The sequence below is a fragment of the Odocoileus virginianus genome, chromosome 13 (assembly GCF_023699985.2).
Source record: "Odocoileus virginianus isolate 20LAN1187 ecotype Illinois chromosome 13, Ovbor_1.2, whole genome shotgun sequence".
In the NCBI taxonomy this organism is placed as follows: domain Eukaryota; kingdom Metazoa; phylum Chordata; class Mammalia; order Artiodactyla; family Cervidae; genus Odocoileus; species Odocoileus virginianus.
Window position 1 is genome coordinate 16,180,923 of NC_069686.1, and position 27,816 is coordinate 16,208,738.

At 45.5% G+C, this 27,816-nt stretch overlaps 2 protein-coding genes across 3 annotated transcripts; both read right to left on the minus strand.

Annotated features, from left to right (window-relative positions):
• On the minus strand, positions 1–3,601 carry SP9 (Sp9 transcription factor). The gene is made up of 2 exons (XM_020887564.2): positions 3,449–3,601; positions 1–2,405 (listed from the first exon to the last, which is right to left on the minus strand). Exons 1-2 carry the CDS (start codon positions 3,467–3,469, stop codon positions 981–983), a joined length of 1,446 nt encoding a protein of 481 aa, XP_020743223.2. The 5' UTR covers positions 3,470–3,601; the 3' UTR covers positions 1–980.
• Positions 3,602–7,481: 3,880 nt separating this feature from the next.
• Positions 7,482–11,451, minus strand: LOC139038039 (uncharacterized). Of its 2 annotated transcripts, none has more exons than XR_011490947.1 (3): positions 10,753–11,451; positions 10,265–10,401; positions 7,482–9,997 (listed from the first exon to the last, which is right to left on the minus strand). XR_011490947.1 is itself a non-coding variant. In XM_070476002.1 (3 exons), the coding sequence occupies exons 1-3, from the start codon at positions 11,421–11,423 to the stop codon at positions 9,961–9,963; spliced, it is 555 nt and encodes a 184-aa protein (XP_070332103.1). In that variant the 5' UTR covers positions 11,424–11,451; the 3' UTR covers positions 7,482–9,960. The 2 variants fall into 2 exon arrangements, 1 of the variants encoding a protein (XP_070332103.1); XM_070476002.1 differs by having other exon boundaries at positions 11,043–11,451.
• Between the last annotated feature and the right edge of the window lie 16,365 nt (positions 11,452–27,816).

The following is a 27,816-nucleotide window of genomic DNA, read 5'->3' on the forward strand; positions in this document are numbered from 1 at the left end:
TTGTTCAGAGTCCTTTAATAATACCAAAATGAAAATATGGTGTCAAGATTTTCTTCATACAGATAAACGCATTTAATTTCTTTAGATGACCTTAACTTACGTGTTTGTGAGTGAAATGATAACTCAACATTTTAAATATCTTTTACATATATACTGACTTTCACAAAGTGCATCAGAAAATTAAAAAAAAACTCCCTGAATTTCAGGAATTCACCAAAGGGGGGAAAAAAACAAACCTCTATTCGAATGAACACTTACAAGAAAATAAAAGAGAACACAATCTTTTGAACCCTATTTATACAGATGTTATGAAATACAGAGAAACTGTCACTAGACTTCCAGCTTAATTTCTCACCTTCAGCCTTTTTTGATGCTTCCTTTTATAGGAAATAAAAAGTTTCACTGTAAGTAGATATCAAGCAGGACTTGGAGCATTTTATATATAATATAATCCACGCAAAGGGTCTGTTTTTATAGGTCCCGTTTGTTCTCAAATGTTCTGACAGTCCTTTGCAGGGTGGTGACTCGTTTTTGGAGAAAAGGAAAGAGAAGGGTGGAGGAAGGGGGTGGGCGGTGGGGGGAGGAGGGAACGTTTCTATGTATTGCTCTTCGCTCGAGAAGTTTGTGCGAGTGGTGTGTTAGTGTGTGTGTGCACGCTTGAGTGTGCGTGCTTGTGGTTGTAGGTCTCCGGCGTGTGTGTCTGTGTGTGCAGTTTTTTAAAGTGTTTGTGTCGCAAGTTGGTTCGCTTTTGTTCCTGGAACACGCGTTCGATTCTCTTCTGGACTCGGGCAGCAGAGGGGAGCTCCTGGCTTGGCAGGCGAGCGGCGGTCCGCGAGCCTGATGCCGCACCACCTCGCGCCGGCCCGGGGGCGGCCCGGGAGCCCCCGCCCGTCCATCCCCTGGTCGTTTGCCCTCCGAACCTCTCGCTCGCTTTCGTTGTCTACTCGCTCGCTCGCTTCCTCGCGCCTCTCGCCGGATCTCTAAGAGTCGTTGGGGCCAGACGCGGCTTCCTTGCCTCCCGCCGAGGCTGCCACCGCAGCCGCAGCCGCCGCAGCCGCAGCCGCCCGGGCCGCACTGACGCCGGAGTCGTGCAGGATGAGGTCAGGGGACTCGGAGCGGGGCGTCTCCAGGTTGCTGGCGTCCGTGTCACTGTCGCTGCCCTTTTTGCCCCCGCCGCCCCCGTTGTGCGTCTTAATGTGTTTGCTCAGGTGGTCGCTGCGCATGAAGCGCTTGTTGCACACTGGACAGGCGAAGCGCTTCTCGCCCGTGTGAGTCCGCAGGTGCCGCTGCAGCTCGTCCGAGCGCGTGAAACGCTTGCCGCAGAAGAGCCAGTTGCACACGAAGGGCCGTTCTCCCGTGTGCCAGCGCAGGTGCGCCTTCAGGTGCGACGTCTTGCCGTACACTTTGCCGCAGCCCGGGATGTGGCAGCTGTGCAGGCCCTTGCGCCGCAGGCTCGCCCCGGCCGGGCCCAGCCGCTCCGCCTCCTGGCAGTTGGGGCAGTCGCAGGTGGCGCGGCCGGAGTAGCGGCGGGCCGAGCGCGCCGAGCTCCCCCCGGCGGCGGCGGCCGCGGCGCCCGAGATCATGGCGCTGGCTGCGGCGGCCGCCACCGCGGCGCTGGAGTCCGAGTAAGAGGGCAGCACCGGCTTGAAGCCGTCCTGGGCCAGCAGGTGCTGGCTGGTGGAGAGCAAGTGCGAGGCGGCGGCGGCCGAGGAGCCGAGGCCCGTGGAGCTGAAGGCCGAGTGCGTGAGCGAGCTGAAGTCGGGGTTGTAGGTGCCGAGCTGCGAGTGCAGCGAGGCTTGGGGGGCGCCCGAGTGCAGCGAGCTCTGGAGCCCCCCAGCGGGGTTCTGCACCTCCAGCCACGAGCCCGGGCTGCTGTGCACGTCCCACCACGACGACGCAGCGCCGTTGGTCACCTCGCCCGCCGCCAGCGTCGAGTGGAAGCCTGACTTGTACCACGACTCGTACGGGTGCGCCATGCCCACGCGCGGGTACAGGCCGTCGGCCGCCGTCGTGTGCACCTTGGAGATGAAGGCCGATTGGCCGCCCGCCTCCTGCGGGGACACGCCGGCCGCTGCCGCCGCGGCCGCCGCCGAGTTGGAGAAGAGGCCGCCGTAGTCGCTGCTGAAAGCGGACGACGTAGGGGACGTGGAGGCCAAGCAGAAGGCGCTGTTGGCTGCGCCCGAGCCTCCCGCCAGGCCGCCCGAGCCGCGGCCGCCGGTGGCCACTGCGAAGCCCGAGAGGCTGGACCCGAGGTTGCAGCTGGACGAGGAGCGCTTCCAGGGATGGAAGCCGCCCTTGGCGAAGGCGCTCGACTCCGGCAGCGTCGTCAGCGGGCTCGTGTTGCCGATCTTGTTACAGGTCGCCGCCAGCATGGCCAACGGGGTCGTTCCGAAGCGCGGCTCTTCCTAGAGTGGGTGGGGTGGAGTGGGGTGGGGTGGGGTGGAGGAGGGAGCAAGGAGGAGGAGGAGGGCAGGAACAAGTGGGAGGAAGACAAAGTGCACCCGTGAGCAGCCCCGTCCCCCAGCCGCTGGTCCCGGGGCGGCGGGCGGGGGGTCGTGGCCCCCCAACTCGCGCCTCCTCCCGGTGCGCTCGCGGAGGATGCCCCGCGCGGGGCAGAGGCGATCCCAAGAGAGAGGGTCCCGGAGCTGTAAAGTTGTTCTTCGTTGAGGCTACAAATCAAAGTGTGTCGGTTCTCCCCGCCTCAGTCGCTGCATATCCTGCCCCAAACAGGACTCAAGTCGCTCGCCTTCCGCTCGCCATAAGTCCGCTCCTCTCAAAGAAGCTCCCAAGTCGCCCTCCGGGATGAAGCGCGGAGGTTAACACATCGACAGCAAACACCAGGTGAGGATAGAGGCGGCCGGAACAGCGGCCGGGGTGGGGGAAACTTGGGGCACTGCTCCCAAGGGTGGCTGCGACTTCATTCTTTTTAATAGAAAACGTTTTAAATGTTTACATACACACACACACACACACACACACACACACACACACACACGAAGACAAGAATCCGAGCAGAAGAGACCCCCGCGATGGATTTCAGTCATAGACGAACTAGGGAGCCGCAGAAGTGTAAATGTTAACGTGACTACATGGTCTGCAAAACGATTAAGACTGTTTTCTGGAAACACCGCTGTCGCGTAATTGCAACAATCCCCTAAGCGGGGGTGGGGGGGGTGGGGGGGGGAGATGGGATATAAATCACGCGGGGAAGAAAAGGAACCTCTAAAACCAAATATTGAAAGGACTTGCTTAACAAATCCTTTTCTTTCAAAGGCACCTCCTGGATTCCAATAATTTGGAAAGAATGAGTCCCAGAAATGTGGAAAGTGCTCAAAGAAGCTGAGGCTGCATTCGGGCAGCAACAGTTTCTCCAGAGCCTCCAACCTGGAGAAGCCATAACGAAAAATTACTCCTGTTAAAACAAGCAAATACCGCACTTTCGACTTACCCCAAGTATAGACGTGGCCATAGCAGGTCCCTGGGTGGCGTGGCGGGGCCTGGAGCGAGGCTGAGCCTGGCGGCTGCTCGGAAAAACTGTTCGGGTTCCGCGCGGCTCCCGCGTCCCCGCGCTCGCGCCGAGCGGACTCCGGGCTCCCGCCGGCTAAACTCAGCCTAAGTGAGAGGAGCACCCGCTTTGAAGTGCCGCTGGCTGCGCTTCTTACCCAATGAGGGCGCAGGCAGAGCAGACGGGAGCTGCCCAGCAGCCAATCAGACGCGCCGAGGGGCCCAAGCCCGGGCTCCCGGCGCGTGCCAGTCACCGCGGCTAGCGGGGTGGGGGGCGGGGGCGGTCGCCGGCTAGGGACTGAAGAAATTACAGCGCAATTAAAAATTTACACACACTCACCAAGCCAGGTTTAAGTATCGTTGAGACTGAGTCACAAGCTTCCCCACCCCCACCCCCGCTGCGGCCTCCCTAAGATGGTGCAAGTTAGGACTGACAGTCCTCGACTCTCCACTTGTGGGAAAGGAGACAGGAGGGGAGGGGGCGCCGAGGCGGAGGCCACACGGGCAAGGCCCAAGTAGAGATGAAAATGTCAACGCTCACTTTGTGTATCCAGGCTCTCGCCTGCGGAGCACAACTTCAGCTGGAATCCATCATTCTCTCTCGCGATTGTATCATTGTCACTTGTCTACCTGGTTCCAGATTCCCACTGGATTCAGTTTTACTCAGAGTCACATTGAGGAGAAGGGGTGAAGGGACAGCTCCTCCGAAAGGATAGAAATAGGCCTCTTCGTCTAGGTCTACACCCACAGACTTGTTGGGAGGGCCTGGAGCCTACCGCATCCCGCCATTTCCCCTAGCGGTCTATGTGACTTCCTAATTGTCGCTCTGGCCTCTGACCCAGTGGGTAATACAAGTGCCACTCACACCCGAAGCTTCAAGTGGTAATTGAGGGCACCCTTTGTACCGTTTGCCAGCGCCTAGATACCAGGTTAACCCAGTTGTCAAATATGACTAAACAGCGGGACGTGCTGATTATCTGCCAGGTTTCGCTGGGGGCTGGCGTGGGGGTGGGAGACATCAGCCCATACAACACGCTGCACGAAGCCGCTTATTTTCACAATGCAACGACTTTGGAAACAGAGATCGGCGCGAGCCGCGTCCGCCCCCACCGCCACCCCCGCTGAAGCTGCAGCTTGTTCGGCTGTTTGTTTAACCCGGTGAAGATTTGCATGTCACGTTTCAGCCCGGAATCGAGTTTCTTGCCCCAGCTCCAACCCCCTCAAACTCCAGGCTGTCTGGGCCTAGAGGCTCCTCTGAAGGGCAAGGACGCCGGGTTGAGGGGTGGGCTCGCCCCTAGCTCCCTGTTTCCTGGACGTGCTCAGGGAGCTTCTCACCCGGACCTCTGTCCGTGAGTACCAGGGACGAGGCCACACGTGGGCGCCTCCACATTTTGCAAGCTGGAAGCATCTTAAAGTCCTCTTCGGATCCTGTCGTGTGAGAAGACACGTCCTCAGACAACTAACTACGCTCCTGGAGCCCCTCAGTACCCGCTGAGGTGGTTTTTTGTTTTGTTTTGTTTTTTCTTTCTGGGTCTCCCCTTCTTTTTCTTCAGAGTAGCCAGGAGCAGCTTTTGAATCAGAAATATCAGTGCCCTCGACAGACGTGGGTACTGGTTTTAATGTACCACATTTCCCCCTGAAAGCCCACATCCTGCTCTAAAAGACATTTTAAACCACGAACCTCAACAGCTTGGGTGCAAAAGACGAGTTGTTGCGGAGGGGGAGCATACAGTACCTCTTGACCCAAAAAGTGCGACCACCGTGGCTCATCTCTTGGCCCTGAGATGGAGTCTGCGTGCATCCTGGTGCACTTCGTAGGTGGAGAAGACTATATGGGTTGCTTTCTTTGCTTTTCGTTAGAATATCTTGGCTCAAATGCTCCCCGCCCCCCCCACTTTGGTCTAAGGTGGCGAAAAGGCCGAGGAAAGTACGACAGAGAAAGAGGAGAGAAGAGGGAGAGTGGGAAGACCCGCGCGGCTCTAATGAAGCTTTGTGTCCCGGGGATTTAATAGAAATTGGCGGGGGAGAGGGGTAAGGGGGAGTGTGTAAAGCCTCGGGGACTCGGCGTGGAGGGGTGAGGCGGCATCCTAGCAGCCTGGAAGAACCAGAAAGCCCGGCAGGGGGACCCGGGAGCCCTTCCCAACAGGTGACTTCTGCCCTGGGAGAGCAGACTGGTGTTCGGCTTCCCGTAGAGTCTTCGCGTCGTTGTACTAATAGAGGGATTGTTAAGTGGCAGCGAGGCGTTGCCGACTCACCCAGTGTAGCCCGGGGAGGAGAAGCGCGGAGGTTCCCCCCAGCCACCTCCTCCCCCACCCCCAACACACCCTCTCTTTAAGGAAACCTGACAAAGTAATAAGACAATCCAAAAAGCCACTTAGCACTGGTGACATTTTCAAGTCAACCATTTAAAACAATTCACGCTGGCACCTCTCCGGGCGCCCAGGTTGCCTTCTTCTTCTCCTCTTCCTCTTCCTCCCTTCTCCTCCCCTCCCCCTCCCTCCGTTTTCAGCATAGTTTCAGCTGTCAGATTCTACGTGGGCACTCGGATATTCTTTGGATACACATCACCGGATCACAATAAAAGTTAGAAAATCTTCCAGATGATCGCAGGTAGACGCCTTCAACTTTAAGGTGGGGTGCCCAAGGGAATCTTTCAGAAGTCCAGTTTTTTTTTCCCCCCGTGTGACAGATTTTTTTCATCCTCTAAAAAATCTAGTTTTTAAACAAAGATCAATGTGTTATGCTGAAGTGTTGAGCTGACTGTTAAAACATTTGGGGAAATAATGACAATGTAACAAAGGCCTGGTTTGGAGTGAATCATCACCCTTTTAAAAGTTAAAGCAATTTTCAGGAGAATAGCTTTCAGCAAACGCTTTACATTATTCAAAACGGCCAAATAATGCTCTATTATAGCGCCTGAATGCTGCCAGTCAGCCCCTAAGTGCAATTTGTGCAAAGGCCCCGGTGCCTTATCTCCACTTCTTTATAAAGAGGTGAATATAAAACAATTTCTTCCAAACCCAGACAGAGAGCACGAAAATTGCTTCCCTTTCTGCAATCAGGGCAATTTAACTGGAGTGCAATTAGCACTATTAAATGTCGATTCTGCATAAACAAATCTGACTGAGCAGTGAAAGTGGGGTGAGAACCTCATATACACTGAAACTGATTTTTTAAAATTATGTATCCGGGTCCTTTACAATTGATCCGTGACGTTTTCATCTTGGAATATATTTACATCGTAAATATGGTATGGTTAAATCAACAGATTTTTTTTTTTTTTGCAAAATAAAATTTCAATAGGAATCCTAATAAAGAATAGGGTAATTAAAGGGAAGAGTTCACTTCCTTTGAACAAATATTGTTTCCCCCATCTTGCCTCTCCTGAGAGCTTCGATCTGAGCAACTGCTCAAGTTGCTGCGTTGAGGAGGCAAAGCTGGGGAAACAATTCCGTCATTAGCGCGGACCCGAAGGATTGGAGCTGCTACGCCACAGGGAGAAAAAAAAAAAAAAGATGCTTCTCCCTGATGCAATGGGAGACGGGAGAGGACCAGTTATCTTCTGAATAACTCGAAATATTAGGTGGATGCCCAGTGTCGCAAGAGCTCTAGCCAGTCGCAGAGTTGAGCTGCGGATATATGGCACGGGGGTGGGGTGGGGTGAGGTGAGGTGGAGTTGGGGAGACTTGAGGATGTGGGCGGGAGCGGAGGCGTCGAGGGAGGAGGAACAGAAGGTTCTTGCCCCGGCCCTGCTGGCTGCTGTCAAAGCCTCGGCCACCCGAACCAGGATGGCCAGGGGCAGGAGAGGGCCAGGAGAGGAGCCCTTTAAAAAGCATTTATCTGACCTGTCCTCCTCTCGCATGCCTTTATTTATTTGCTTAGCCACCAGGCTCCCTTTCTGAATAATATGCGCAATTAATTATGCTTTTCATTTGCATGATCTACACTACAGCAGTGATTATCAGGTCAGCACGGTGTGGGAGTTGGGGAGATACATTAATAATGAGTTAAAAACAAAACAAACAAAAAAAAACCCCACACACAGGGAAAGCTGCCCTTGTGTACCACAGTCACCTGCCACGAACAGGGGCTGAAAAAGCCAGTATAGAGGTAGGGTTGTTGAGTCCAATGAAGCGTTTCCTCAGTTGGAGTTTGTCAATAGTGGGTGACAATTAAATGCAGCTTTTAATTAGAAGGGAATCTTTTATCATGAACACATATCTATATTTTTAAAAGCACCAGCCTTGAGATCAACTGGATGGAGAAAATTAATTGAAAATTGACAAACTCTACCACAACTTCCATTGAGTTTTCACTTAATATCTGTTCTGTAACACCCTCATGCCATCCCAACCCTTGCAAATAAAAGAGGCAGAAAGGCTCAAGAGGCCACTGGAACTTTCATCTTTTCTCTACCTCAGAAGTGTTACTGCTCTTTAGAGATGGGAGGAGATGCAAATCCTTTTTGTCTCCAAGGTCTACTGGAGAAACTGAAAACCCTTAGTCTATTAAGGACACTCCGCACCTTTGCCACACAACTAATTTTCTGCTGCTAGATGTATTTGGGCCATATATTTTAAGCCTGCCTTGATCTGTTTATCTGAGCCAAAAATGCATGAACAATTAAATGAAAGACTCTGGTGTGTCAAAGGAAGGAAGGTGTCTGTAGACTGTGTGATGATTTTAATGACTGCAATTATTGGAAGATTATTCGACAAGCATCATAGATTTGTTTACTGCCTTACTTGGAAACTATGGGGGGCCTATTCACCTTGGGGTTTTACCTACCCCCCCAACCAACTATTACAGAGGGGTCTTAGACCTAAGCAAATGTGCCATTCAGTGCTGGCTTCCTTCTTTTTTAGGGTATTTCTACCAAAATGGAACGCATTTGTTGTCTCAGCCAACTCTGATGGAACCATCTTTGGAGACACTAAAGCAATCTTTTCACATAGACCCTATGTGTTAATATTAAAAAAAAACAAACCGAAGGCCAGGGAATTCTGGTCATTCATCAGCTTTTCCTTGCCAGTGTATTAGTTTCCTCAGTTTTATACTTTCATAGGCAGCCTTTGAGGAGACTTCCAACTCTCCTTCATCCATCCAGGGTTTAGAGGAGGCACAACTGCAAGTTATGAAACAGGACTTTAGGCTTACTTAATAGGCCTACTGGAGAAAGTGTGACTTTTCTTACATATTGGAGAAAGTTTGGCTTTTCTTCTAACAGTGTTCCCTACCCCTACCCGCCCCCTCCCCCGGCCGGCCAAATGATTTCCTATCACAATTCCTAATGTGGCCCTGTTAGAAATAAATAAATAAAAAGAAGTATGACTGAGAGCAGTTTGTATCCAAGGAACTTCTTTGCTGTATTAGATACAGACACAAGTAATGCAAATAAGGAAGTTTCTTATCTGATAAAAGCAAAATCATCCTGTCTAACCAATAAATCACAGTCTGGGCTTTGCTCATTAGTGAAATTTGAAAAAAGAACAAAAAGGATAGCAAACATCCCTGGTAAGTCCCCTTTCCTCTCTCCCCTGAGGCTCTGAGACTGCTGTGGCCTGGTCATCCTAGTGCTCTTCCTGGGTCTGTATCAACCAGTCTGAAGATTAAGGTGGATTTCTGCTGGAATCAAGAACCTTTCCCGTTCAGACAGGAGCCTGCAGAACTCTGCAAGTGGCAATTAGGAGCCCATTACAAGCCATTAGATTGATCAATGTACCTTAAACAATGCAAACGATTTATATGGCTGATTTATACGGAGTGGGGAAAAGAAAAGAGATGGGGGGAAGATGACTCCATATCCTTCCTATTATCTCGCTGTTCTGGAGAACACCCAGGCCCAGCCTCTCTTCATCACTGCTTAGAACCACCAGAGCGATTTATTCTGAAAACTTTTCAAGCAAAGACACAGGCTCGCCTGGCTCGTTTGGTGGATGGCGAGGTGCCCATTCTTTGCCCCTTTTCTCTTCTTTCTAAGGAAGAGCTTAGAAAGACCGAGGCCGGGATTCACAGCGACGCCACTCCCCCTGCGGAGCACGCAGCCGGGAGCGGTCCCAGCTGCCGCCTTTCCCCGGGTCTGTCCCGGAGAGGGGTAGGATGACTTACAGATTTGTTTTAACGGCGTGTTGGAGAGCTGTGTGGCCTCCTAATTACGGCAGAACACAGAACCATTAGCCCTTGAAGTTTCAGGCGCGACTCCGGGAAGAGCCGCGACCCAGCTCCCCGAGTGTAGAGGACACTGGGGAGGGGGCGCTGGGGAGGGAGGGGGAACTCCTCGGAACAGAACTCCTCGCTAGAGCTGACTATTTCAGCTAATCTAAACTGGAGAAGACAAATCTAGAGCGGAGCCGAGGCGATCAAAGCTGGCCCCTACCAGCTCCCTCCTCCCGCCCTCTTTCCCGCCCCAAAGTCTGTTTGTAGTTGTCTCCTGCGCTGCAGACACCGTCCGTCTTCTCACGACAAGGAGATTCCTGCCAGTTTTGTCCAGAGCCTGCGAGGAGAGGACAGACGCACTTCACACTTCCTACAGGAGAATTCCCTTTGTCTTATCTCCCCTCCCCCAGTCCGCCCTCGGCTCTGAAATGGGGGGAGAGGCAGCTGGCGGCAAGACCCTGGGCGCCGAAGGGGCGATCGCAACCGAACCCCACTTTCAACTGTGCCCCTGTAGGTCCCCTCCCCCCTTTCTCCCCTTCTCTTTCCCATCTTTCTCCTCCCTTTCTCTCTCGTTCCCTTTTTCCAATCCCCTAAATGCTCTTACCACTCAAGTCTTCTTGAGGGCTCCCGCTCCCAGAGCCTGGGCAGGCGCCGTTTATTTCCCGGCCTTAGTGGTTTGGCGGGAAAGGGCTCCGTCCTGGCTTGTCCATGGGTGTTTGGAACAAATCCTTTTGTCTGTGTCTATACGTAGAATGGGAAGCATTACGGGTTGATCATGGAGCACAGAAGGAAGAGGGAAAAAAACAGAGAAACTACATGCACTGGGAGAGTTGCCACCTGTGTCTTTTGCAGCCAACCAGCGATGGGAGCCCAGGATATGGAAACTCTTCTAGATGGCTCATGACCTCACACACATACACACCCCTCTCCCCCCAACTGCCCTCATCTGTTCTTTATTATCCTTACTCTTACTCTTCTGAGTTCTTCCCTGAGTTGTTTTCTTCCATTCCCCGCCCCCCTCCGCCCCTAGGACTTCCCAGGGCTCTATAGTTAAGTGAGAGACTGAGAAAGAAGGTCGGTTAAGAGTCTCACCAAGCATCCAGGCACTCCTGTGACATCTCCCAGAACCGGCCTGTCCTGGGCCGACACGTTCATGCTTTCTGAATTTCAGCCAATCGAGAGCCCTCTCTGGTCACATCCATCCCCATCGCCAGGCCAGACTGCCACCTCCATCCTGCCTCGCCTCTTGAAGTATCCAGAGCCGTGCTCTCAGAGGGGCAGGGGAGGCTCCGCACACAGTAGACACGTGCGTCTCCTCCTGCCCCCCCCCCCCCACCTGCGGCCACAGGCAGAATGCACATTGATGACACCGAGACACTCACTCGGGCACGCGCCAGCGGCGCCGATCCTCCTTCCCTGCTAGGGAGCAGCGGGCGAGACGGACTGCCTTGAGGCAGGTGACAGACACAGCCGCGGGGAGACGGACTCCGCGCTCCAGATGCCACCCTGGGAGTGGGGGTGTTCGGGTCCCCTAAAAGCCAGCGGCGGGGCTCCCCGGCCGGGTGGCCGTAGGCCTCGCGGTGGCGGAGCCTCCGGTCCGCCTCCTGCCGTGATCCCCGCGCCGCCCCTTGTTCGGCGTCCCGCACCGCACCTTCACCGCCGCAGCCCGCGAGCGCCGCCTCCGAGAAGCCTGCAGTCCGCCCCCTCGCCTCCACAGGCTCGCTTACATCTGGGATGCATTGCCCCTTAATTGTCAACCCCATTGCTGTGATCAAGTGAACGTTGCTAATCTCTACATTTATTGTTTAGGTAAATAGAGGCTGCGTTTAATCAATACGCGGGGCCCTAGCCCTCGCAGCGCCAAGTAACTTAAGTCAACGGTGAAGATTTCAGTGTGTGCGTAATTACAGAGCACACGGAATATTCACTCCAGCCTAATCCCACATCCCACCCGGGGGAGCGAGAGGAGGGAACGTGAGGAATCTCCACCCTCCGAGGGATCGAGGGCCGGCTCCCTTCGAGGAAGAAAAAGACTTGGCTGTGACACCACGCGCCGGGCGCGGGGGCCTAAGGCTGGACTGGGGACCATCTTGACATCCGAGCGGTTAAAGCTTGCGTTCCGCGCCGTCTTCCCGAGGCTTCTGACCCCCTCCGCTCCAAATTTGCAGAGGTGAAGAGGGTGGTCCCCCGTCCCCACCCCCCACCAGCAGGTCCCCGCCAGACACGAAGACTGAGGGCGGGGCCCGGGAAGGAGGGTGGGGCTGTATTCCCAGAGCCCAGGACTCCGCCCGCGGTCAGGGTGTCCTCCTCTCCCTCGGCTGTAAGCCGCCGAGCTCCTTGCCCCGCGGGAACTCTCGAGAACGCCGAGCGTGAGCGCACAGAGCTCTGGGGTATTTGCGCTTCTTCCTAAACAGCTATTGTTTCCTAATTAAGAAGACCTTAGCCCAACGCTAGGTAGAGCTACTGGGACTCGCCGCAGGGAGTGGGCAGGCCTGGGGAGGTGGGCGGTCCGCACTGGCGAGAGGTGTTGTCCGACTCGTAAAGCAGCTTGGCTGCTGCAGTGGCCTTAAGAGCGAGGGTCTCTGGGCTCGGCAGGGGAAGGGTTAATTAGCAGGGACTCATCCCGGCGGCTTTGGCGGGGACCCAGTCTCTGGCGTCGCGCTAGAGTGGGGCCTAAGAGGTTGCGCTTCCAGTTTGAGGCAATAACGCTCTCTCCTTGGGCACTTGGTCGCTAGAGTTTCTTTCTCCTGGTGCCTTTTTCTCCTCTGCATTCCCGCGAAGGTTCGATATAAACAGCCAATAACTTTGGTTGTTATCAGATACTCGCCTTGCACGGAATTGCCCCGCTTTCAATAAGCTAGATTCTAAAGTCAACTGGTGATTTGCAAGTTTAGGGTGTCAGCGCAACCACGGAATAAATGACAGCTGGGGCTTGAATGGGGGCCATGGTTCTGGATGGTAGCTGGCTGGTTTTAATTTTTGGAACTGAACAGCTCTCGTATCAGGTATCTCTTTCTAGCTTTCTCCTTCCCGTAAAAGTTGAATAGCATTTAGAACTAGAGGAAAATTAAACACAAATGTCAGGGCAATCCTAAAGTCCTTTTTCTTTCTAATACTTCTTCCTGAGAATCCTGCCTGCCAGCCTCAAGCTCCCACCAAGCCTTTGACTTCTCCTTATCAGCTATGCAGATCTTTAACTGCAGGCTGCAAACCAGCCTGTCAGTCAGTCCACAGGACACATAGTATCAGACTCTGCTTGGAGACAACTTTTTCTATATTGTGGCTGTTTTTAAGCTAGGAGAAGGAAAGAAAGAAAGGCGAGGGGGCTGGTGTCCAGGGTTTCTGAATGGGGACAAACCCTTTGGGACTCTCAGGAGCTGGGCGCAAGTTAAGGTCCACCACTTAATGCTGACCTTGAGTGGGCCAGGAAGCTTCTCAACTTCCTATTCTCTAAAAAGAAACTAATAATTTTGACTTGAAAGGGTTGTTGTGATAAATAAAACTGTGTAGGGAAATTCCTAGCAAATGCCCTGTACTTATTAATAGTTGCCTTCCATTTGCCACTGAAATCCCCAACTAAAACGTTCTGTGAAACTAAAGGTAAAATCAACAGCTACTCTAATATAGAATTTTGGTGCATAGGGAAACCACAGGGCCTAGTACAGAATCAGACTGAAGGAGGATGAACAAGGACAGCCAGCAGCTACCTGTTTGGGAAGGAGTGAGATTAGCTGCTTCAGTCAGCAACACATCTCATGGTCTGACTTGCACAGGTCTGCACATGGGGGATGGGAGATGTTGTCTCTAACAATAATAGCTAACATTCACTGAGCACTTATTACATGCCAGGCACTCTGTCAAGTGCTTTACACATAGCATCTAATTTAATCCACAGGATAATTTTATCAGGTGAGTATCATGAGTATTATTGATCTCTCTCTTTTTAAACTATTTTTATGAAAAATCCCAAATATATATATTTAAAAGAGAGTATATTATAATGAACCCCTCTATGTTGATCACACAGCATCAATAATTGTCAGCTCCTAGCCAAACTTGTTAAATCCCTATCCCATCCATTTCTTCCTCCCTTGTTTTAAAGCAAATTTCGGACAGCATATCATTTTATTTGTAAATATTCCACTACTTATCAAAATATCAAAAGACAATATAACCCTTGAAAAAACCCAAACTACTATACCATGTTATAATCATACTAAACACTTTTGAAATAATTCCTCAATATTATCAAACATCTAATCAGTGTTCAAGTCTCTCCAATTATCTCAAAAATGATTTTTTACAATTGCTTTTCCCCCAAAATCAGACCTAAGCAATATCAACATGTTTAGTCTCTAATGTCACTTTTAATCACAGATCCCTCTCCCTCTCTTTCTTTCCTTGCAGTTGATATATTGAAGTAACCTAGTCATTTGTCCTCATATCATTTTTATAAATGAAGAAACAGACCCATAGAGGTCAAAGGGATTTAGTAAGAGATAGAAAAGGAATATAGACCTAGCCGCTTCTGACTCGAGAGTCCAAGTGCTTAATGGCTTTATCATATTCTCTTTAAATCAGTGATGAAAAGCAAGACACAGGAAAAGCACAAAAAGATTTCAGAACATGCCTGACTTGCCTAAGTGACTAGTTTCTTTGCTAAGTACCCACAGATAAGTGTTCACTTAAAAACCCAGGAAGGGTTTGAATGTGGGAAGAGAAATTGAAAACAGGATAACCCAGAGTCCTCCTTTTGGTTTGAATCCAGCTACATAATTCCTTCAGGCAAATATATCTATAACATGGTGAAGGGATTTTTATTTCCAACAAATATGTAGCAAAGCAAAAACATTTCTTAAATGAATCTACCAGTTTCCTTTTCTCTCTTCTCCTCCTTATTTAACTCCTATTTCCCCCTTTTCTCTGTTCTCCATAGCTAGATAATGAGAAAACATCTCTTTTAAGTAGTTATTTTAAAATACTAGTCAAATTAACAATTTGGTAGTTTGATATGTGATATCTGGCTTTTGTTACAGTAGTTTTGAAACCACAGTTACCCTAGCAACTGAATATATTTTTTTCTTGAAAAATTTTTTAGCTGTCTGAAGGAAGAGAAAAAAGAAAAAGAAAACTTCTTGCCAGAATTTTCCCATAATAGCCTCCATTAACTGCAGTGACTTCTATTGGAGAGGCCAGTACTGCTGTCTCCTGCTGTCACCAGTCATTCACTGATCCAGGAGATGTTTTGTTTGATAAGGCCAATTTGAGCTTTATAAAACATTTATTTTTTCACCTCCAAGGAGCAAATACCAGTAAGGATGGAATTCAGCATCTATCACTGGGTACCATACAAAGGCCTCAACCTGCCCGTGGAGCTTCTCTTAAGAAGAAACACTAAAACAGATGTAAAAACTTTGTTTATTTAATTTTAAAAAAAAAGAGGGAGGATGGTTCAAGGGCTTTAGATCAGCCCCTTGAGACTTAGCATGAGGTAAAAAAAAAAAGCCAGTAGATGAGCCAACAGTCCCTCTAGAATCTTCTGGAAACAACTTGTGCTTAACCAGTCAGTCATGAATGACTCTCAGCAACCGAATGGACTGCAGTCCGCCAGGCTCCTCTTTCCATGGGATTTTTCCAGGCAAGACTACTGGAGTGAGTTGCCATTTTCTTCTCCAGGGGATCTTCCCAACCCAGGGACCAAACCCAGGTCTTCCACACTGCAGGCGGATTCTTTACCAACTAAGCCACCAGGGAAGCCCTGGAAACATCTTTGTAGGTGAGCAATTGCCCAAAGTGAACAAGGATGTTAGATAAAGAAATAAGAGAGGGTGATGCACATAGCATTATTTTATAGATTTGATAAAATATATATTAGCATTTCAAGGAGGTGAAGGAGAGAAGGAAAAAAAAGCTGTACATTAGGGTTTTTTGGAGTAAAGAGACTCTAAACACTTGTAAGGTTATTCATTCATTTGCTTCTGAATAAAATTCCCCTCACAATACTGTTTCTAATGCACACAACTCTAGATTCCTCTTCTTATAAAACAAACTGACTTTGTAAATTACAAATATCCAAATTCTTTCTCTTGAGTAGAAGGAAGCTTGGTTTCAAGACCTCAGGCTATGGTGTGAGGAAACCAAAAGGCAGAGAACGAAGTGCTGGGCAGTTCTGCTCCTGTTGATAAGATGCCTCCTCTTAAGAGTCTCCCAGGCCAGGAAGTCCTCTGCAATATAAGGGCTCAACAAAGTGAAGGTTTCAGTCCTTCCATTTTATTTTAGATTGCCCTATTGAGGGAAAATATTTTGACTTGAAGAATTATATTTTGAACCAGGGTAAGAACTAAACAAAGAGAGAAGGAGAGAATATTGCTTCTATTTTTGGAAAATATAATTACTCCGTAATAAATCTATCCTGAACAACCACAAAAAATTTTGCAAACACATGCATATTCCTCTCTAGGTCAAAATAGGAAAAAAAAAAAAAAAAAGCAGAAACAGCAATATCAGCTAGGGATCGTTCTTAACTACCTGAATCACTAAAGAGGTCTATTGCTTCTTTTTCCTCCCAGCTTTTTTGAGATATAATTGACACATAACATCTTGTAAATGTAAGCATACAACATGTTGGTGTGATACAATATATGTTTTGAAATGTTACCACAATAAGGTTAACCTCACATAATTACCTTTTTAAAAACTGTTATTTTATTTTTGGCTATGCTGAGTCTTTGTTGCTACAAGTGGCCTTTCTCTAGCTGTGGCGAGGGAGGGGCTACTGTCTTGGTGCCCAGCAGGGGCTCCAGGGCACATGGAAACTTCAGTAGTTGCCGCACAGAGGCTCAGCCTTGTTGCACAGGCTTTGTTGCCTTGAGGCATGTGGGATGTTCTTGAACCAGGGATCACACCCGTGTCTCCTGCCCTAGTAGAGGGAGGACCACTGGACCACCAGGGAAGTGTCCCCCACCCCCTGCCTGCCCCCGCTTTTTTTGTGTGTGTGTGGTAGTGATCGTGGCAGAGACACCAACATTTGAGATCTACTTTTTTAGCAACTTTCAAGTACACAATACAGTATGACTAACTATAGTCACTGTGCTGTAATCATTAGACCTCCAGAACTTATTCATCCAGTGACTTGGAAGTTTGTACCTCTTGGCCAACATCTCATTTGTGCCCCTTCCAGCCAGTCAGGAATTCAGATTGAGTGCAGAGGGTATGGATGGTTTGTTTCTGCTCCACTGTATTTGAAGCCTCAGCTAGGAAGACTCAAAGGTGGGAGTGGTGGTGGTGACTCAGCTGTCAGAGACTAGAATCATCTGGATAAGTCTTCATTCACTCATTCATTCACTATCTGGCATTAGATGCTGGGTGGGCTTCCTAGGAGGCACTGGCGGTAAAGAACCCGCTTGCCAATGCAAGAGACACAAGAGACGCGGGTTTGATTCCTGGGTCGGGAAGGTTCCCTGGAGGAGAGCATGGCAACCCAGTCTAGTATTCTTGTCTGGAGAATCCCATGCACAGAAGAACCTGGTGGGCTACAGTCCCTAGGGTCACAAAGAGTCGGACACAACTGAAGTGACTGAGCATGCAGGGGACATGGATACATGGTCTCTCTGCATGTGTGCAGACTGGTTTGGACTTCCTCACAGCACATATGTGAATGCCTAGAGCCATGTCCCAAGACAACAAGATGAAACAGCACAGTATTTTTGTGATCTCTTGATTGGGACAGTTACAAATATTTGCTCAGGTTTGAGGGACAAGGACATAAACTCCAGCTGTCCATGGGAGGAGTGTTAGGATCACGTTGTAAAAAGAGCACTCAGGTATGAGATACTGTTTTAGCCTCTTTTGGAAAATACTGTCTCTAAGAATACATGTATATACATGGAAAGGGAACTTCCTAATAGAGTGCAAAGAGTTGACAGAGAGAGCTATCTTTCACTGTCTGGCAGTTGAAATTTAAATTCTTTCCTCTGCAGCTGCCCACCAAACACGAATACCCAGTTTGGAATTCATAGAAGAAAGAAAGAAGTATTAATATTTTGTGTGATCCATTAAAAAATAGTAAAGTCTATCTGAGATGTAAAGTAAGAATTTACATATTCCCTATGCTTCTTTATTAAGAATTATTTTTCACTAATTTCTTGCAAGTGTAAAGTTTACAGTGTTTTGATTAACATTTTGCTCTCACATGCAACTCATCAGCAGATGAACAACAGCAAGTGCAGAATTTCAGTGACTACCAGTTTCTCTTTTGGCTTGAAACACTGTAATAAAAATATTCATCTAATAACGTGGTCACTTGCATCTCTTTAAAGTAAAATGTAATAGCTTTAATAGAGAATTATTGATAGTAGAAAAATACAATTCTCAGTCTCTCAGCTGTGCATTCCTTTTTATTAGCTTCTATTTGCTTACATAATGCAAAGCTTTGGAATACTCTAAATCAGCCTGCACTTTTGAAAGAAACTTTGATACTTTTCTTTGTTACTTTAAGTCTTTTCCTTTTTAATATTAAAAGAGACTGAAGAAATGTCTTAATGTTTGGTTAACAAATTAAAAACCCATGTTTAAATGCTTTAATATCCTGGTCCTATTTCAATGTGTCATCAGGAGTTGATTTATCAACTGTAAAATTACATAAGAAATCTTTTAAATGTAGAACTTTTTTTTTTAATGTAGAACTTTTAAATGTAGATAATAGTTGGACTTCTGTACAGACACTGTGATCTTCTGATAATGTCTATATCAATTGTGACAGCTCGTTGTAGTTCACCCAGATCAGCTCTGAAACCAGTGATGCATTTTCAGAGATCTGAGACAGGTCACAAAGCTGGGCTTGATTTCAGTATCTAATGCTTGTTACACATGCATAGCTCAGGCCTTTTCCATTCTTCCCTGAATGCTTTCTGCAAATCTTATGAACAAAATACCTTTTTAGAGAACCAGTTGGTGTGTTTGTTTGGGTGACCTTTCAATTGAGAAGACAGAGAAAATATGGACTATATTACAAGGGCAGATTCAAAACAACATTTTTGAAAATTGACAGTTTGTCATTTTAAAACACTGAGTTGAATGGAATACATCTCAGTTAATAGTTAAATTAGATCTGGATGCATGAACTCAGAGCTAACCCATTTTTCTGTGTGCTAGTTCCATCATAACTGAGGGATGGGGAAAAGTACACAGAAATGTATAGAAGTTAGGATTCATCTCGTTACATGTGTCAAAAAAATCAGAAACCAAGATAAATAACATTGGCTTGAAGTTAATAGAAGCTTACTTCGAAACCCATATGGCAGCACCATGATCGTCAGGGATTTGATGCCTCTCTTCATGCCTCACCTGTTTTACTAAGGACACAGGTGTAGAGGTCTTAAGGGTTTCCCAGGTGGCACTAGTGGTAAAGAACCTGCCTGTCAATACAGGAGACAGAGGTTCAGTCCCTGGGTCGGGAATCCCCTGAAGGAGGAAATGGCAACCCACTCCAGTATTCTTGCCTGGGAAATCTCCTGGATAGGGGAGCCAGGCGAACTACAGTCCTTGGGGTCGCAAAGAGTCGGACCTGACTGAAACACGCATGCATATAGGTCAGGATGACTACTGATTCTACCTTTTAGTCAGCAGAAAGAAGGAAAGGAAAAGGAAAACATATTCTTTCCCCTTAAGAGCATAACCCAGGAGCTTAATTTAACACTGTACATCTCACGTAGTAGAATTTACTCACATGGCCACATCCAGCTGCAAGGAATGTTGGGAAATATAGTATTCCTCATGACCATGTTTCTAGATTAAAAAACCTACAAGGAAAAGGGAGAGTTGAGACATTGGAGGGCAAATAGTATTCTCCACCACAAAGTATGTGCTTTGCGTGAAGAGGAGTGATTTAGAAACCAACAAACTGTTGTGGTGAGGCAATTTGTACTAACTTGGGCTAGTCAGTTTATGGCTGAATAGCAAAATAATTTTGAAATTGCATTCTGTCTCAAGTAAACATCAAGTATTCCAGGCCAGAATACTGGAATGGGTAGCTGTTTCCTTCTCCAGGGGATCTTCCCAACCCAGGGATTGAACCCAGGTCTCCCGCATTGCAGGTGGGTTCCTTACCAGCTGAGCTACCTGGGAAGCCCAAGAGTCCTAGAGTGGGTAGCCTACACCTTCTCCAGGGAATCTTCCAGACCAAGGAATCGAACCAGGGTCTCCTGCATTGCAGGCAGATTCTTTACCAGCTGAGCTACCTGGGAAGCCCAAGAATCCTAGAGTGGGTAGCCTAGCCCTTCTCCAGCGGATCTTCCAGACCAAGGAATCGAACCAGGGTCTCCTGCATTGCAAGCAGATTCTTTACCAGCTGAGCTACCTGGGAAACCCAAACATCAAAAATTGTATCTAAATAAGACAAAGTAATTATTATTGATATTGTTAAGTGTGAAATGGCTTTATGGTTATGTTAACATAATGCTTTACTTTTTAATGATTTATGTTGAGTATGAAGAGATGAATAACATGATCTCTGGGATGTTCTTGAAATACTTTTGCAAAGGAAAAAGGGGGAAAGATGAAGGAAATATGGTCAAAATATTTATAGTTTTGAATTGGGGTTTTAGATATATGGGATTTATCATCCTACTAATTTTAGTAAGTTTGAAACATTTCATAGTATAATATATACATATATATTTTTAATAATCGAGGTTGAAATTTCTAAATCCTAAGTGGTAATATGAGTTTCTTATAGGCTTGGCCAAGTTACTTAATGTTATGGGGTCTCAGTTTCTTCATATGTAGAATGCAGATGATGGTATCTTATCCTAACCATTTAAGAGCACCACAGTGAAGGTCAAATATAAAAAATGCCTATGAAAGTGTTTCAGAACCTATAATGTAGTATGGTATCAGTTATTGTTAATGATATGCTTGCTGTCATTTTTGTTATCATTATTCATGTGAGGGCAAAGGCTATGTCTCATTATTCACTGCTGTACCTCCAGTGACGGGTAAAATGCCTGGAACATCATAGATATGAAATAAATGTTTGATGACTGAGAACAAAAATTGGTAAGCAAAAAATTGTATCTGCAACTGACATGAGATAGAAGAGACATGAAAACTTATCCAACAACTTCCCTAGTACATACTAAATGACTGGCTTAAAATGACACAGGGTGGCAGAGTGTCAGTACCGGGAAAAGGCAAAAGCATAGTCAAACTCAAAATCGCAAGGGAACACCAGAGACCCAGAAAGAATGTTTTTTCCTTTATAACTACCTTGGGAAAAGCATGCCATAATATAATCATGTCACTTCTTGTTAGAGTCCCAAGGAATAGTGCATTTTCTAGCAGTACTCAGTTTTGTTTCATTAACTATTTCTAAACTAGAGGCCAATCAGAGGGGACTCAGAAGTCCTTTTGCCATGCAAACATTGTGTTTCTAATGGTCCCTATTGTACGAACTTGTCTTGTAAATAGAATGACTACCTACCTCTTTTCTTTAAAAGTTCTCAAAATTCTGTTACTGGATCTTTGTAGCCAAAAGGTGTGAATCCTGTTCAAGTTTTTCACAGGAAATTCTCTCCTTGAGTATGCATGTGGATCAGTCATTTCAGCAGCGTCCTGATACAACAGGGCTGAATTAAGTCCACGTTGTCAGATTATCACTCTAGTTTTATGTGTGAGATGTGTATGCTCAGCACTCCCCTAGCAAGTAACAGCAGAGAACAATTATTTGGTAGCCAAGATTACAATGATAGAAATGATCAGACATTAACTTATCTTGGCATACAATAAACGTGTATTTTTGCTCATGAATCTATAAACTGGTTAGGTGGTTCTGCTGATCTGAGCTGGTCTTGGTTGATCTCAGCTGGAATCACTGGAGTCTGTGATCAGCTGGCCAGTCACCTGGTTGAAGCCAGATGTTCATGGATGAAATTGCTCATCTTGGCACTCTCATCCTTCAGCAGGATCCTATGCTTGTCATCGTGGTGAAGGCAGGGTTTCAAAACAGCAAGCAGAAGCACGTAAGTCTTCTTTCAGGCCTTCGCTCAGAGCTGGCACATTCACTTCTGCTGTATTCTACTGGTTAAGCAAGTAACAAGGCCAGTAGGAATTCAAAGCCAGGGAAAACAGATTCCACCTCTACATCATAAGTCACATCGTATGAGATATGAAGACCTAGAAGAGAATAATTGGGGTCTTTTTTTTTTTTTTAACAATCGGTCTACCATAATAAGGATGAGATTTTGCTAGGGATACCTTAGCAAGATTTGCTTTTAGAGTGTCCCCAGCTAACCAAAGTGCTTTATCTCTTGAGTAGAAAGAAGAGAATTTCTACTGGACTAGTGGGTAGGCTGGCAACAGATACTGAACTTTATTTAAAAGGTTACAAAAGCGGGCATAGATCTAATTTTTCTGTGCTTTTAGAGTTTGCCCAGGTCCAATAACAACATGGATTTCTATGTCCTGGTTTTTAAGCTCTTTACGTATAGTGCTTAGTCGTTGAGTTGTCTCCACCTCTTTGTGACCCCATGGACTATAGCCCACCAGGCTCCTCTGCCCATGGGATTTCCCAGGCAAGAATACTGCAGTGGGTTGCCACTTGCTTCTCCAAGGGATCTTTCTGACCCAGAGATTGAACTGAACCTGTGTCTCCTGTGTGTCCTGCATTGGCAAGTAGATTTCTTTGTCACTGAGCCACCGTATTGTATAGCTCATTTAATTCTTACACCTACCATATATGATATCATTATCCCTATTTTATGGATGAGGTAACTGAGGCTTAGGAAGTTTAAAGGTTTAGGAAGGTTTAATACCCTGATCAAGCTCTCTTGGCTGTAAATAGAGTGTGGATTCAAACCCAGGGCACCCTGACTTCAAGGCCAGTGGGAGATACTGAACATTATGCTATTTAGTCTTCCCAAGTGAAGAAGCTCCTTCTTTCCCTGCAAATGGTATTGTACATCCATTTGGAGGAGAGAAAAGCCTAACCATCTCAAATTATATAGTAGTAGAATTTTCATCTACAGTTAACATGAGAAAGCAGCTTTGTGTCATATCGCAAAATAAGTGTCAACAAACATTTTCTACAAAAGGCCAGATATTAAATATTTTAGGCTTGTGGGTCATTCATCTCTGTTATAACTCCGAACTCTATATGTAAATGAATGAATGTGGCTGTGTGCCAACAAAACTTTATTTATACTCTGTTTCACCTGGATGAGAGAGGGGTTTGGGAGAGAATGGATACAAGGACATGTATGGCTGAGTCCCTTCGCTATTCACCTGAAACTACTACAACATTGTTAATCAGCTATATCCCAATATAAAATAAAAAGTTCAGAAAAAATTAAACAAGGTAAAAAAATTAAATCAACAATACTTGAGTTAAAAGAAGTGATCGTGGTCCAAGGTGGGGGCAGTGAAATAGGATACAGAAGGTCTGCTCTGTTTTGAGCTATAAACAAAGATTTTCTTTGTGCTCTACTCCTTCATCAACTGTTTAATAAAACTAACGCTAGTTTCAGGACAGAGATGGGGAGAGATCTTTTACCAAGGAAACCAGATTTGTTTTATTTTGTTTTTTGTCTCTTATCCCAGGAACTTAAGATCAAACAAGCAAGGTTTGCAAGCAATGAATTGATTGCCTTTACAACCTCATCAGAATGATGAGAAATATATCCATCTGTTTGAGGGGGAAGTTTGCAGACCTCAACCCAGAAATGCAAAGGAGCAATAGGCATTAATAAAATGTGAGCCCACATCCTTCTTTTCAAATATTCCACTCTCCCTATAACCCACATCCTTCTTTTCAAATATTCCACTCTCCCTATAAGTGTATCTGTATCAATCTATTCAAAGGCCCCAGTCAATGTAACTTGCAGTGAAATTGTCTCTTAATGAAGTGATGCCCTCGAGAGCCAAACATCATTTGATATTGACTTCATGACTACCGTTAGGCGTTAGAACATGGGGTGTTCCTCTGATGGATTATTTGATTATATATTTTATGCCACTATTTCTCTAGAGCTTTAGCGACTCAAAGATACCTGCTATATACTTTATACATGTGTAGATTGTTATTTTATACCTTAAAAAATAGCTTTGTTATTTCTTAAAGTCTGTACTCATGAAGCAAAATAAACAATTCTCACCTGTATTAAAAAAAATATATTTTGTTCCAACAAAGACCAGTTTGAAGTGTTCTCCAAATCCTCTCAAACATGATAAATATAGTAATAATGGACTTTATAATTCATATATGCTGTTAATAAAACATACTTAAAAATAAGGCAAAATCATGATTTTTCAGATAAATAAAAACATACAGGTCAAAGGTCTTATTTAACTCAATAATTAATGAAGGAAACAGTAAGAAGTTAAAACCTTTTCAAAGGAGAATTCAAAGAACAAACACATATAACAGCAATCAGGAATGCTGAAATGAGATTACCAATAGATGAGAAAATAATTTTTATAGGAAATAAGATGTAATGTTTGGAATCATCCCTTTTACATGTGTGCTAAGTCACTTCAGTTGTGTCCAGCTGTTTGTGACCTTATAGACTGTAGCCTACCAGGCTCTTCTGTCTGGCAAGAATACTGAAGTGGGTGACCATGCCCTACTCCAGGGGATCTTCCTGATCAAGGAGTTGAACCCACGTCTCTTATGTCTCCTGCAGGTGGGTTCTTTACCACTAGCCTCAGCTGGGGAGCCCTCTCTTTTACATAGTGGCAGTCAATTGCACCTTCAACAGAGACAATTCATTGTCCTGTCTAGAGGTAAGAGTCTTTTGCATCAATTTTCTACAACTTACAGAGTTGTATGTAAAATTGCCCAAGGATTGTGAAACCACTGACTCCTATATAAAAAGACAACCCCAAAGGATCACCTAGACAACAACCATTGAGAAGATACCTAGTAATCTTCACCTATTCTGAGTTTTCCCTGATGATCTATTATAAATTTTCTTAACACTGTGCTTTTTAAAAATTAGAGTTGATTGACAATATCATGCAGTATTAGTTTCAGGTGTACAGCCAAGTGACTCAGTTATACATATATAGAGATGTATATTTATAATTTAATTCTTTCTCATTATAGGCTTATACAAGATATTGAATAGAGTTCCCTGTGGTATACACAGTAAATCCTTGTTGTCTGTGTATTTTACACGTAGTGGTGTGTATCTGTTACTCTCATACTCCTAGTTTATTCCTTCTCTCCTTAGTTTGTTTCCTACGTCTGTGAGTCTGTTTCTGTTTTGTAAATCAGTTCATTTGTATTATTTTTTAGATTCCACATACGAGTGATATAATATTTCTCTGTCTGACTTCACTCAGTATGATAACCTCTAGGTCTATTCACTTTGCTGCAAGTGGCAATATTATTAATACTGCATTATATATACATATACACACATACATCTTTATCCATTCCTATTGATGGACACTTAGGTTACTTCCATGTTTTGGCTGTTATGAATAATGCTGCCATGAACTTTGGGGTACATGTATCATTTTGAATTAGAATTTTCATCTTTTCTGAATATATTCCCAGGAATGGGATTGCTGGATCATATGGTAACTCTATTTTCACTTTTTAAGGAATGTCCATACTGTTCTGCATAGTGGCTGCACCAATTTACATTCCCACCAGCAATGTAGAAGTGTTCCCTTTTATCCATACCATCTTCAGCATTTACTATCTGTAGACTTTTTTAATGATAGTCATTCTGACTAATGTGAGGTGATACCTCATTGTAGTTATGATTTGCGTTTCTTTAGTAATTAGTGATGTTGAACATCTTTTCTTGTGCCCATTGGCCATCTGTATGTCTTCTTTGGAGAAAGGTCTATTTAGGTTTCCTACTCATTTTTTGGTTGGGTTGTTTTTTTTTTTTTACTTGAATTCTATGAGCTATTAGTGTATTTTGGAAATTAATCCCTTGTCAGCGGCATCATTTGCAAATACCTTCTCCCAGTTCGTAGGCTGTCTTTTTGTTTTGTTTGTGGTTTCCTTTGCTGTTTAACACTATGTTCTAATCCAAAGTTTCCCAAAAGGTAGAAGACATAACACTGGTGATACTAAAGATAATTGTTTTGGGTGGCTTCCAGTCTTTTTTTTTTTTTAATTTTTAATTGAAGGAGAATTGCTTTACAATGTTGTGTAGGTTTCTGTCATGCAATATGAATCAGCCATAATATACATGTGTGCGTGTATGCTTAATCGAAAATTCATTCTGACAATTTGTGATCCCATGGACTGTAGCCTGCCAGGCTTCTCTGCCCACGGAATTTTCTAGGCAACAATACTGGAGTGGGTTGCCATTTCTTCTTCAAGGGATCTTTCAGACCCTAGGATAGAACCCACAACTCCTGCATTTCCTACATTGCAGGCAGATTCTTTACTACTGAGCCACCGGGGAAGCCGTAAGTATACATATATCCCCCTAAAGATGATTTTAAATGGTATGATAAATGTTTTTTCATCTTAATGATCATATGCTTATTTTATAATGGGTTGTAAAATTAAAATTAGTTAACTCATGATTTCACAGCTATTATTTTTTTTGAAATATGTACCTAAACAGGTCACTCTGAAATTTCAGAACACTAGGTTAAGAGATCATTCTAAAATCTCATAGAAAGAAAAAAATGTTATTTACAATGGAATAAGAATCAAACAAACATCAGACTTCACATACACAACACTGGATGCTCAAAACAAGGGGGAAATGCCTTTAGTTTGTAGTGAAAATTATGTGGAATAGAATTTTATTTCAATTCAAACTTTCCAATCGAGAGTGGAAAGTACAGTTATTCTCAGAAATTAAATAATTCAGAAAGTTTAGTGCCCATGTAAATTACAAGTAGCTTAAAAATGTACTCATTTTGGGGGAAAAAAAGTACTCATTTTGGACTTTCCTGGTTGCTCAGTGGATAGGAATCTGCCTGCCAATGATGGGGACATGGGTTCGAAACCTGGTCTGGGAATATTTCACATGCCACAGAGAAACTAAGCCTGAGCACCACAACTACTAAGCCAGCATGTTGCCACTACTGAAGCCTGTGCACCTACACCCTGTGCTCTTCAACAAAAGAAGCCATCACAATGAAAAACCTGAGCACTTCAACAGAGAGCAGCCCCTGCTCGCTGCATCTAGAGAAAGCCCACACACATCAACGAAGACCAAGCGCAACCAAAAAAAAAAAGGTACTCATTTCCAGTCAAGGTGGGGTAACAAAAACCAGACTGACCCACTTCCCTGAAACAACGTTAAAAAATCAGATGAAATAGTGAATATATGAAATAATTATTTTTTAGATGTTAGGCATGAGATAATGAAGGACAATGATCCCTGAGAGATGGGAAGCATAGCAGGTGACTTCAACAATTATCCCAGTTTAGTACCTGGAGAGAGTTTTCAGGCTGTAGTGCAGGAGGAGAACCAAAGCAGAATGTGATGATCTTTGAAAGTGGAGCAGATGGAACTGGGAGTTGGAGAGATGAAGTTAAGAGAGAGGTCCAAACTGCTGGAGTTTGCAAAACAAAGAACAAGAGAGGAGAAAACTTCTCAGAAAGAAAGAACCCCCCAAATGTCCAGAAGTGCTCCTGGAAGTATTCATCTGAGAGCTTACCAGCACATGCATTTGAGGAAACTATACTAGATCATGTAAAGAACCACCAGTAAGGAGCTTACTCAGTGCCACAAATAGTGCTGATGCCCACCAGCCAAACTGGAAAACATCACAATTCATGGGATATTGGGTAGAGCATGCAGAAGGGTCTCATTTCAGTAGTAGTGCAAAATTAGCCCTAGATTAGATGCTGTTCTGGTCTTTCCTAATGAAGCTTAAAAGCAAGCCCTGAAAAGTTAAAGCTTTTTTCCTGGCAATTTAGCTACATCCCAGGACAAAACTCAGGAATATTTATAGGAATATGAGAATACTCATAGCCAACAAAGTAAACTTCACAATGTCTGTCATATAATTAAAAAACTATCAGGCATGTGAAGAAGCAGGAAAATTCTAAAGAGAAAAATCAATCAGTAGAAATTGGGAGAAAACTGATATGGATGATAGAATTAGTAGACAATGATATTTAAATAGTTCTCATAACTGTGTCACATATGTCCCAAGATCTAGCACAGTAGTTTTTAA

Coding starts and splice junctions, on each gene's coding strand:
- SP9 (XM_020887564.2), bottom strand. CDS start 3,469: ATGGCCACGTCTATACTTGGG. Junction 2,406..3,448: donor TGGCCACGTCTATACTTGGG/GTAAGTCGAAAG, acceptor CACCCACTCTAG/GAAGAGCCGCGCTTCGGAAC.
- LOC139038039 (XM_070476002.1), bottom strand. CDS start 11,423: ATGGGGTTGACAATTAAGGGGCAATGCATCCCAGATGTAAGCGAGCCT. Junction 10,402..11,042: donor CGCCGCTGGCGCGTGCCCGA/GTGAGTGTCTCG, acceptor TTCTACGTATAG/ACACAGACAAAAGGATTTGT. Junction 9,998..10,264: donor CCCTCAAGAAGACTTGAGTG/GTAAGAGCATTT, acceptor CTCTCCTCGCAG/GCTCTGGACAAAACTGGCAG.